The following is a 12,340-nucleotide window of genomic DNA, read 5'->3' on the forward strand; positions in this document are numbered from 1 at the left end:
AGCCATCGTTATCATGGTTCAGGAGCTTCTGTAAAAACCAAAGCTGTCCAAACAAATTTCTAGATTCACTAGATTTTAAGGGTCTATTGAGCATGACAGACATGCAAAATGGGCTCTATTTTAAGACTTTCAGCCCACATGCAACAGGTCTAAAGTGCACATTAACATTAAAAAGGATAACTATCACAGTTTCCATTTAGCTTAATAACATATCTGATAGCCTGTTTTAATAGTCTCATTGTTGGCCACACCATAATTCCTATGTATGAACTCATGCATTTGCCCTTGAGTGCAAAAAAGCAGAAATAAACATCTAAAGAAGAACCTTAAGGAGCTAAGTGGGCTTGTGTAATCTAGTGTAGCTGCCAGCTGTGGTGGGTGCAACCTTAGGACCCAAAAAAAATTAAAAAAAATACCCAAAAGTCACAGCACACTTGAGTGAAATTACAGAAAAGTATGAAAAGTTTTCATCTGAAATGTAACTAGCAAAAAAAACTGTCAGACAAATGAAGGAGAATGAAAAGTGTAATATCTGCATCTGAGCAGAGTATAAATATAAAGCAGAAGAAAACAGATATACTCGAGTAAAGTACAAGTATCACCAATTTGTACTTAAGTACAGCACTTGAGTAAATGTATTTACATACATTCCACCCCTGCCTGATGGAGAGTGTAAAAATCCCTGCACTGAGTCTAAAAAAAAAAAAAAAAAGCCTGGCCTGGATTACCACCTGTCACAACTCCACCTGCTAACAGATTTGATCATGATGAGGGAAAATGGACATGATACATTTCCCTCCGACAGACGGGGACTAATCGCTCCTTCTCTAAGTTGAGTTAAGAAACCGCGATGTAAGAGTTCATTCAGTCAGGCACCCAGCTGAAAAATAATGAATTCCACTGGGGATAAACAACCCCGTCGTAGGGGCAGTCCATTTTCCTCTCCGCTTTGCCCACAGAAAGAATGGAGCGGCTTGAGGAAAACAACCCAACACATCTAACAAGTTAACTAACATTAACCAATTACAGGTCGACAAGTATTTCCTCCCCTTCATTAATAAGTAAGCTGCTAAAAGCAGAACTGGACTCGACTAACGGTCTAGTCAAGAAAACGTTTGCTGTTTTGTACCTGGTGCATTTCTTTAGCTAATGTTATTTTTTACCTCAACAGGTCTAGCTAGCGGTCAGCGCGTGAATGTAACCTAGACAACGTAGATTTGTGTGAGAACCACCCCGGAGTTTGTGCGGTTTCATATGTTCATGAGTTTGGTATCTATTCTTATAGGCGGTTGGGGGGGAAAGTTTCGCCTGAAAGAAAAAGTTTTAAATTCTGAAAATCCACTCACCTATTTGAGTATTTCCAGGTGTCCAGCTCTCTGAAATATGGGCTACTGACGTCTTGTTTCTGAGGTAAAAAAAAAAAATTAGTGGCCACAACTGCGACGCCGAATAGCGGATAACATTTTTCACACGGATGAAAAGCTGCAGTAGCAACAGCTCTCAGGCAGCCACCGTCAAGTTACCGTAAAAGAAGTATGATATTTCCGGCTTTACCTTTCAAAATAATATATATGTGCCACCATTATGACATAATTTGTTTTATTTTTTAAAGTGGTACTATACATTTCCCGAGTTTCTCTTCCTAGTTGTGGCTAACTTGAAGGAGCAACATTGCAAAAACTTCCGTACGGCCGTCATGTGACCAGTGAGAAAGACTGGACAGCCCAGTCTGTTTTCATGCAAATCCCCTTTAACTAGATATTATCCCACTTAGTTTTCACGAACAAGAAATACAGTTCACACGAGTCTGTATTTACACGCACTGTCTTAGGGTTGGATAGTAAATACTGAGACTAATAAATTATTGACAGACTGGGACGTTTATGTTATTATTACTGTGATAAGGAAATTATATCTGATTTGACAGATTATTCAATTTTAACTCTTTAACAAAATGCTCAATATTTATGTTCTATGTTACGTTTTTTTGTGTACTTTTAGAATAATAAAGGAACATTTGATGAGTCAAAACTTTTTTGTGTTCTTTGTTTTATTGCAATAGTGATGTCAGTTAGATTTGGTCAGGTTGGAGCTAGAGCTGAACAATTAATAGAAATATTATCAAAATCGCAGTATGGCCACATACAATATCCAAATTCCAGAAGCTTCAATTTTTGGATGAAACAAATATATGGTAAAACAGCAATGTTGTTCTCAAGATGTAAGATGATGAAAAATGACCATTTCCACTACTTATGAATCATATCACATCTGTCAAAATAATTTCAAAGTGATTTTTTCCATATCATGCAGCCCTTTTCATTAAATCATAGCATTTCTAACCCTCAGGCGAGCATAAACTACAGGTTATTTTAACTTCTTCTTCTTTTTAAAATGCAAAAATGTGACATTATCAATTAACTTACCAGTACTGGACATGAAAGAATTATTGGTTATGAAATTAATAATTAAAAACAAACAAAAAAAAAAAAAACATGTTGTGTATCCCTATAGGCCGAATTTCCCTTGGGGAAAAACAGTTTTAATGAATTTTTAAAAACAACAACATAAAATGGATGCACGCTGAATTCATCATTAGTTTAATTACATTTAATCAGAACAATAAAAAAAAATAATTCATGTAGTATATCAGCCAAATGAGAAGTAGGTATTTAGTTGCATGGGGTCCTGGTTTGGTCCTTGAACACACCAGGAGGCATGAACAGGTATAATCTTGGAAACTATCTTGTCTGCTTTGTGACCATGAATAGAAATAACTCTGAATGAAATAACGATTATTTTCACTGTTGATTAATCTGCTGATTTTTTTCTTGATTAATCAGTTATTTGTTTGGTTTATAAAATTTCAGAAAATGGTGAACTATGTTGATCACTGTATCTCAGAGCCCAAGATGATGTGTTCAAATGTCTTGGTTTGTCCACAACCCCATCAGACAATTGTGACTTAGAAAATGATACACCGATTTATTGATTCTCAAAATAGTTCACAATTAACTTAATAATTGACAACTAATGAGTTAATCAATTAATTCTTTCATCTCTAATTCTGAAAAGATATTTTCATGGAGGAGGCGGTGATGTGGCATTCATGTCAGCACTGAATCACTCAGGCTCAGACAGATTTGTTAGTTGTAGGCTCCCATAGGAACCAGAAGAGGGCAACCACTCACCATCCATCAAGATACTGAGCCCTGCAGACAGAGAGAGAAAATCAAAAAGCATCAAGTTAAAAAAGCACGTAATAAAGGGAAAACAGCGTTTACAGTAGAAAGAGAATGTTGCATCAAATTAGTCCTTAAATTATTAAAGAGGTTGCCTTTGATTGCATTTCAGCCACAGAGAAGAGAGTCAGAGAGATGAAAGCAGCTGAGAGAGAGAAGGAGAGGCTGGCATGCAATAAAAAATAGCTGGAGCAATTTGGAACCCATAAATTCACAGTCACACTGTTCACCATGATGAACCAGGAGACTCCAAACATTAAGCATTTATGGATTAAATATGTCCCACTTGTGAGTTTACATTAATAAAAAGGTCACATTTGCCACTGTGCTTTGTCAAACCCTGATTGTTTTAAGAGAACTAAAAGGGTTGTATGCTTGTCATTAGAGCTGCAGCGATTAGCTGATTAATTGGTTAGTAGTCAACTATCAAATTAATCAATAATTAATGGCTTTAACTATATTGATACTCGATTAATTATTTTGAGTTGTGTTTTAGAAAAAAAATACACAAATTCGTTTGTCAAATAGGAATATTTTTTAGTGTCTTTACTCTTTACTATGATGGCGGTTCTCAACCTAGGGATTGGGACCCTCATGGGGGTCACAGAATAACTTTCTGGGGATTGTCAGATGGTTATGGAGAAAAAAAGTAAAACAACATATAGTGGCAAGCAGCAGTGTCAGCGCCTTAAAGAAATTCAAAATAATGTTAAAGTACTCAAAAATATATAGTGCTGGAGAAATGTAACAGCTACCTCAGTCACACAGTTAAAAAAACAGCACACAAAATGTTAATAAACAAAATAAGCCACGATGTTCTGAACAGACACATACACTAGTAAAAAGTAAAATTTGCATTTAGCAATGTAAAATGAGAAATTTGACAAACCACTCAGTTCTGCACTCGGCATGATGGGAAATGAGGCTGTATTTTAGACTCGGGAACAGTTTTTACATTACATCTCCTGTACCAGTGATATAATATGCCTTCGAATAGATTTCATAGTGTGATATTGAGAGTCAGAGCAAAAGTCTTAATGTTTGAGAAGGGTGTGCGTGGGTGCGATCACCAACCTTATTATTCTGGGGGCATCTCGAAGGGGTTCAAAACCACCGTTCTATGGCAGTAAACTGAATATCTTTTGGTTGTGGACAAACCAAGACATTAGAGGATATCATCTTGGGCTTATAGGCCAAACAACTAGTCAATTCATCAAGAAAATGGTCAAAAGATTATTTGTTAATGCGTAATCTTCGTAGTTGCAGCCCTACCTATAATTTCGGACTTTGTGTTTCATCGTGATTCAGTGTGTTGTGTTCTCTCATGTCACAGTCAGAGGCCCTATCGCCCTAAGGCCCTAATGAGTAAAAGGGTAATATTTTAGCCATCAGCGGCTGGAATGAACAATACACTTGGCGTTGACTCGGCAGTGTGTTACTCATTTTACATCTGACCTGGGATAAAGATCAGGAGACTGTGTCGTAAAGATTAGCTTTGGGAAAAGAGATGGATGAAGGAGAGGAGATGAAAGGTGACAGATGGAAGAAACAGGTGGTAAAAGTTGAGGAGTGGCAGGGAGAGAAGGAGGAGTAAAAGTTGATGAGGAATGAGAGGGAGGTGAAAAGAGCAAAAAAGGGGGATGAAAATAAAGCTGTATAGACTGTCGAGGAGACAGAATGAGAATAAATGTAGGAGAACAAATGGTTTTAGATTAAGAGAAGGGAAAACGAGGAGAGGAAACAGACGAGAGAAAGGGCAGAGATGAAGAGGGAAAAGAACTGGAGAAAAGAGGAGGATCAAAGGAGAAGAGAGGCCTGGATGAGAGGTGGATGAAAGGACGGATGGGAGGATGAGGAGGAGAGGAGACACTGAGGAAAGGATGAGGAGCGGATGACACGGGCAGAAAAGGGAGTAGGGGTAGAATACAAGAGATGGAGGGAGAGGGAGTGGGAGAGGAGAGGAGAGAAAAGGAGGAGGTGGGGTGGTGATGAGTCATCACCAGGATCTCAGCCCTGGTGGGCCGGGTTGCTGTGGGGGTGGCAGCCAGTGTGACACATATGCAGAAACACACACACAGAGGGATGCCGGTCGTCACGCTGCTTATATGTCTCCTCCTGCTGTGGAGGCGGGTGGAAGACAATACAGGGATGCCACTGGGACACACAGATCACACATTCGTGCACACGCAGCCCTTTTCTCTGACACGCACATGCACATAATGATGATGGCTGAGCAAGAGGCCTCATTAAGGCTCGGGGGATGGATGGATGGTTACTTACGAGGGCAGAGGGATAAACAGCTGTAGTAAAGAAAAAAGAAAAGACCAGAGCTGTGTACTGTGAACTCCAGAAAAGCTTAAGGGGATAGCTCGGATTATTTGAAGTGAGGTTGTATGAGCCACTGATCGATAGTTACTTACTTACCTACTTACAGTAGCTACCGTTAGCGCACCTGCAGTTTGGAGAAGCAAAGAGGAGTACCGGCACAGAAGCTAAGCAATAATCTGCTGTGGACGGGGTCAGCAACAAAACATGTTTTAGACACTTAAAAAAAGGACCACCTAAAAACACAACATCAGTTTGAGTGTATGCTATATTTAGAATATTTTCAGCACTTTACTTAACTGTCAGACACCCTTTTCTGACTGGAAACGGCTGTTATAAAAGCCAAATATATCTCTCTCCCCAAACCAACCAAACTCCATGGTCAAATTCATCATTTTACCTCTCAGAACACAAAAGTTGTGTGTTAACCGCTGCCTCGATCTTTTGGTTTGTGTGTGACTTCAGTGCTTTCTGCAAAGTGAAACGACTAATTTCACCCAGGGAGTTTGGTTGGTTTGGAGAGCGCTATAACTAGTTTCCATATGATTGTGGTTTCCAACGAGAAAAGGCTGTCTGACAGGAAAGTAAGGCAACGATGTAGTGTACACTGAAACTTACATGGATGTTTTTTTTTAGGTGGACCTGTTTTGAGTGGCTTCTTCCGTCCTGGTACTCCTCTCTGCTTCTTACAGACTGAGCGTGAGCCAACTGGCACCTATTGTATTGTAATACACTAAAACCTCACATTAAACAATCTGAACAATCCCTTCAAGTTGAGAAAAAAAAAAAAAAAATTATTTTTTAAGTTGACTGAGATAACTGCAACAGATGAATAGGATATAATTCTTCTGTATTATGTCTTTTTATATTATTTTACAAAAAATTAAATAAATAAATAAACATAATTGGTGGGAACCTTTGGAATAAAAATTAAGCAGCTTAATATAATCAATGGGAAATCAGTACAGTATCAACCATCAAAATTTGTTCTTTCAGCTTTCTGTCCAATACTTTTTTAAAAATAACAATAATGATTACCTTGAAATTATATAACTACTCACTTTACTCCTTAGTATGTTTAAATAAGTGATTTTAAAGTACCTTGATCACACAAAACTGTGAAATCCACAAGAGTCAAAAACTGATCTGGCAGTTAGGCTAATGCTACTCTGCTAAGCTAATGTTAGGCTATTTAGCTTTTTAGCGGGACTAGTTTGACCTGTTTTTAGTTTTCATGACTGGATTTAACGTCTGCCTTATTTGTATGGGATAACCACAGTTAACATATTTATCAGTTTATTTAACAGTTAAGGGGTTTAGCTAGCAGCTTTGGCTATCTCTAGCTAGCTTAAGCAGGATTTGGCTGTCTTGCTTTGGATAGCTGTGTGGTTGGTTTTGTAGTTTTTTTTTTTCCCTGCAAAATTTACGAAGCTTTTTTTCCTCGTAATTATGCATTTCTGTTAAATTAAAAATGTTATATGGAAAAATAAACATCAGTTAAGATTTTGGTTATCTTGTCTGAGTATGTAGTACTGCATTTTGGCTTTGTAAGGCAGTATACACCTCATGCCTTTTTGCATCCCTGCCATACTATTTCCTTCATCATTCATATTTCATTAGGTGCATACGCAGAGGCGGATGTTGTAAAAAGGGAACAGTCAGAGAGGATGACATGTATATATATATATATATTTATTTATTTATTATTTTCTTTTACAATTACAATGCCGTGTTCCTCTTACTGAGGCACTCACAGACAGGCCAATACCTTCATGGACTGTCAAATAATTTTCTCAGCTGATGTGTATCCAATATGTTTAATGCAGTCTTTAGCCATATGTTAAACCATGTCACTGTGAATGTGAGTTTGCTTCAGGTCATCTAATTAACCCGCCACAGAGAGACAGAAAGCTCTTGCACACGTGGTGCCATTACAGTATACAGTATACATCCTCTTTATTCTAATTCTACATAGGGTAGAAGGGGCGGACACCCTGCAATAAGTCACTTCCTCTGTGACTTGAGAGCTCTCATCTCTCTGTGTCTCTGCTCTGTGCTGAGTCGATCTCAGAGTTGCCATGCCAACAGATTGGAGGATTCCTAATTCTGATCTAGGCCACTGCGCGCACATACGCCGCACACATGCAAGCACACGCGTGCATGCAATCAAACAAAACACACAACAGTTTATCAATAGGTTGTATGTCACTGTGTTTTTCCGCGTTCTAATCATGGCGTTTAAATCAATGGTTGTGTGTGTGTGTGTGTGTGTGTGTGGGTGTGTGTGTTATTGAAAGAATGTGTGAATGACAGCAGATCAACCAGTTAATCAGGTCAGCGATTCTTTATACCTATTTTAGCATCAGCACAACCATGCACGCGGCCCCAGACATCAACTCAAGCAAAGCCACCGACAACATGTAACATACACAAATAAATACAGAGGGAAAAAAATGACTCAGATCACCAGTGAAATTTGAAAACCTCTGTAGGAATCTGTATTTAATTTTTTAAACTCTACATACATTCATACATCTCTCAAATAGAGGAGCAAGACAGTACATGTAAGTGTAAAATCTGTGTGTCTGTGTTTGAGTGTGTGTGAGAGGGTTGCAGGTTGGTTTGGTGGGGTTCCAGCTGCCTTCTGCACACCTGCGTATTTATTATGTGCTTACAAAACGTGATGGAGACACATACTGGGTAACAGAGAGACAACATGGGTAGAAATTAGGACTGGGTTAAAAAAAAATAAGACAATACCAGTACCAATACAGCGCTCTTAAAGTCATACCGATATCGATAGAGTACTTCACTTGATACCTTTTGAAATAATCCTTCTATATTTTTTTTATCATTTTATCATCATTTATTTTTTATCAGACGCCACTGTTGTGCAGTAAAGCCACACTTAAGAATATTTTGGTGGCATCTCTTCACCACACCACAGACTGTATGTAGATGCTGTAGCATGTAGTGGGCCAATCACGTTGAACTTAATCAAAGAACACTTGCTGTGATTGGCTGCGAGCAAAACCATAAAAATAGTAACTTTTTCTATATCTGGGTACAAAAAGGATCGATTGCAGGTATCGTTTGACTGGAGAATTTTCATTACTACTTGGTACTGGGTTATTCTGAGTAATACCCTAAAGGTACTGAGTACTGATACCCAGTGCCAGTATAAAGAGACAAACTGAGTATATATGCATGTCTGAGTGTATAAATGTAGTATAAATGAATGATGTACGTTTATATGTGTACACAGGTATGTATACATGAGCATCAGGGGTCGTACTTTCCCACTATCAGGTTAGTCACTTAACATTTTGACAGTAATTCTTACTAAAAAATACATTTTGCTGTGATAATCTGCATTGGTCCCAATTAGAAAACTTTGATATTACCCTTGAACAGTCATGACAAAAAGAAAATCACAATTACAGCCCCTTTTCTGATTATTATACAGAAGAGTATTAAGACCAGGGATAAGATTAAAAAAAAAAAAAAAAAAAAAAATCAGAAGATCAGAAGTCAAAGTGTCAAGAATAAAGTTGAACTTTAAGCATTCGTGCCAGGCATAAGAACAAATAAATAAGAAAAGGAAGATTTTTTTTTAGTTTGCATTTTGAGAATAAAGTTGAAATTTTGAGAATGAAATTCAAAATACCATTTTAAATTTAATCTAGACATGGTATTTCAGCTTTATTCTTTACATTTTGACCTTATTCTCAACATTTTGACTTTATTCTTAAAATGCAAAACAAACATCTTTCTCCTCTGATGTATTTGTCCTTATGCCTGTCACTTTAACTGAAGTTTATTCTCAAAATGCAAAATTAAAAAAACTTCCTCCACTCTATTTTCCCCTTAATGTGGCCCTAAGGGTCCATCATACAATGGAAATTAGTTTACTGACTGTAAAAAACACAGTTTTGCTGCTTCTTCTGAGTGGGTGGGTGTGTATCTGTGAGTGCATCTATGTTGCATGTTTGTATGTGTATGTGTTCATATATAATGTATGTACGTATGAGATGGAGTTACTTAAGGATGAGTTTGTCTGTGTGCATGAATGCTTTCATACATGTGACTGTTAGCATGTCTGCATATGCAACTGCATATACAGTATGTTTGCAAGTATGTGTGTGCATGTATATACACACATACACACACACAGAATCACATATGTGTTATTATGGATGTGTATCAGGCATGCATGTAACCCTGCATTACTGTGTGTGTGTGTGTGTGTGTGTGTATGAATCCTTGACTATGTGGGCTATGTGGACTGTGTATGTGTGTGTGTGTGTGTGTGTGTGTGTGTGTGTTAGTCGCTGTCTTCTCTGTCCTGGGTCTCAGCTGCAGAGCTCTCATCAATATTCTCCAGGCTCTCGGCATGCTGGATGCTGAGCTCCGAGAGTGGGATGGTGGGTAATGTAGTCTGTTCGGGGTAGAGCCAGGGCTTGAAGCCAGGGTTGTGTCTCTGCTTCCACTCCGTATACTTCAAACAGGCTTTGTTGATCTTCTTCATTGCCTAAAAAATAAGAACAGAATGGATAAACAAAACCAGTTAGTGAAAACATCAGTTTATTTTCTGTAGATATGTACTGATCATCAACAACTTCACTTAGGTACCAGGTCATCCTGCGTCAGAGCCAAAACATTCAGCATCTCCACACTTTCTCATGGTACCAAAAATGCCAAAGCAATTAGATCCAAGAGTATGTAATTAAAAAACCCAATTAAATATAATCATTGGTTTAAAAGGTGAAATCAAGTGGTAATATTTCTATATACTCCATCTATGTACTATATTTTGAATCATAAAAGATTCCTGAAAAAACAACATCAACAACAGCCAGCCAGAAAATCTGTCTTGTGTCTTGCGTAATTTCAGCGGGATTTGTGCATCTCGCTGAGCTATTTTCTGACTATCATCAAGGGATTTCTCCATCCCAGGGTGCTCTCCAGAGAATCTTTGTCCTATTTCAACAAGTACAAACACACACACACTCAAAGAAACAAACACAGTAAACAATGTGTTTCTGTAATATGTATGATAGGTTATAAGTTAAAGGTGCAATGTGTAAGATTTTTTTGTTTAAAACACTCAGAAATGGAGGAGACACTTCACACATCTATTAAAAAAGATAGGTGTGTTGGAGAGAGGAGACCAAAAAATTGAACAAGGACTCCCGCACACTGTCAATCAATTACAAATAAATCATTATTTCAACAGCAAATATTGCAGATTCCCTTTGTGAGTATAGGCTGATCAGGGTGTATTTACATTAGAAGTTAAAAACAGACATATTAGATAAACAAAACCCCCACACCCGGTACAATGAACACATGTACCGTATTTCTAATTGATTCATTATATTATGTATTTCCCTTTTAGATAGGTGATGTGGGAACAGGATTGGTTGTGGAGAAACGACCACTCCCTATTTAAGATGGCTTCTCTTGAACAAAAAACTGTTTGCCTGATGAAGCTCTAGTACAGAAACATCGCAAATAAACGACATATTGCAAGTTGGACAGTGTGCAGGAGTCCTGTTTAAATCATTCAAAAATCAATTAAAATTGTCAAAAGAAGTAACACTTATGATGTTATGTCACAGACGTGTATGTCTAGTGTTGCAGAGGTGTCTACTCAAGTTAGGATGCTGACCAGCTACCCCCAGCGTGTCCTGTCCTGTAATACCACTTTCTACCTCAAGAGGCGATAGTGGGTCACTGTAGCATCCAGTCTGCTCTCAGTCCAACAGTAAACAGGCAGTTCTCTGATTAACTGCTGCTGCACCTCCACATTCCCAATGGTGTTTCAGTTGAACTGCAAATTTCCAAGTTGGGTATTTCAACTGGAACGCCCCATGAAACTTCATATCTTATCCTGCAATAACAATATTCTATATGGAGGGACAAAATAATGAAAAATATTTTCGGTTTACACCTCAGAATAGCTGTTGAGCTCTCCTCGTGAGACAGGGTGCTTCTGCTTGAGGTGGGGACATTAGTTTGTTGTACCCCTGTTTGCTGTTATAGTCTTCTTGCACTTCTCACATATTACTGATCTTTTGTAACCAAACAGACACTACTGAAGTTACATGAATTTTTTTCTCATCATGAAAAAATGATAACAGTGTATCGTGAATGATACGATCTCGGTCTCATTAAACCAGTCGCACACACAGTACTGTCCAACTTCTATGTTGGGACATGTAGCAGTGGTGTTTGTATGCACCGAATACCACGTAATGCATTATCAAGCACAACAACGTTTTTCCTGGAGGCATTTATCTTTGTTTTCCAACTTGTTGTACAGGAATGTGTTCAACTCAGGTGTGGCATCATTACCAGCTTAGACCTCTGATTTCCAAGCTAAACAGAATGCACCGTAAAAACCTCCTGAACACCACCACTCCAACTGGTGCTCTGAGCTCCCAGTCAAGGCAGACTCGAGTCAGCTAATTGGACCACTTGCTGCGCAACTAATTGAGCTAACTAGCCAACAGCAGCAACAGTTAATACTGATTCTGGTGACACGCTGCCCCCATTTGTTTGGAGTACGACTTTGACAGGCGGCCAGTTCTTACAAATTACATCTTTCACATGCATTTAAGGTCTGCCCACCTCAGTGCACACGGTGCCTATGGATTAACACATCAACAAATGCATGGCACACTCACAGAACCCGTGCTAATCTGCAAATGACTTACCCGAGGAGCAAAGATCTGGGAACACTTGTTGACGATCCACTTGGGTAACGAACC

At 38.4% G+C, this 12,340-nt stretch overlaps 2 protein-coding genes across 2 annotated transcripts in view; both read right to left on the bottom strand.

Moving 5' to 3' along the window:
* arap1 (ArfGAP with RhoGAP domain, ankyrin repeat and PH domain 1) overlaps positions 1 to 1,513 on the bottom strand; it is a 68,402-nt gene extending 66,889 nt beyond the window's left edge. Inside the window, exon 1 of the mRNA XM_084718089.1 lies at positions 1,347 to 1,513. The gene's annotated coding sequence lies outside the window, so the exon portion shown is untranslated. The remainder of the gene's footprint in view (positions 1 to 1,346) is intronic.
* Positions 1,514 to 9,887: 8,374 nt separating this feature from the next.
* stard10 (StAR related lipid transfer domain containing 10) overlaps positions 9,888 to 12,340 on the bottom strand; it is a 28,141-nt gene continuing 25,688 nt past the window's right edge. The window contains exons 5-6 of the mRNA XM_084718092.1: positions 12,287 to 12,339; positions 9,888 to 10,098 (exon numbers count right to left, since the gene is read on the bottom strand). Of these exons, the coding sequence (XP_084574218.1) occupies positions 9,892 to 10,098; positions 12,287 to 12,339 (260 nt within the window). The 3' untranslated portion in view covers positions 9,888 to 9,891. The remainder of the gene's footprint in view (positions 10,099 to 12,286; position 12,340) is intronic.

The sequence above is a fragment of the Lutjanus erythropterus genome, chromosome 4 (genome assembly GCF_056507025.1).
Source record: "Lutjanus erythropterus isolate fLutEry1 chromosome 4, fLutEry1.hap2, whole genome shotgun sequence".
NCBI lineage: Eukaryota > Metazoa > Chordata > Actinopteri > Lutjaniformes > Lutjanidae > Lutjanus > Lutjanus erythropterus.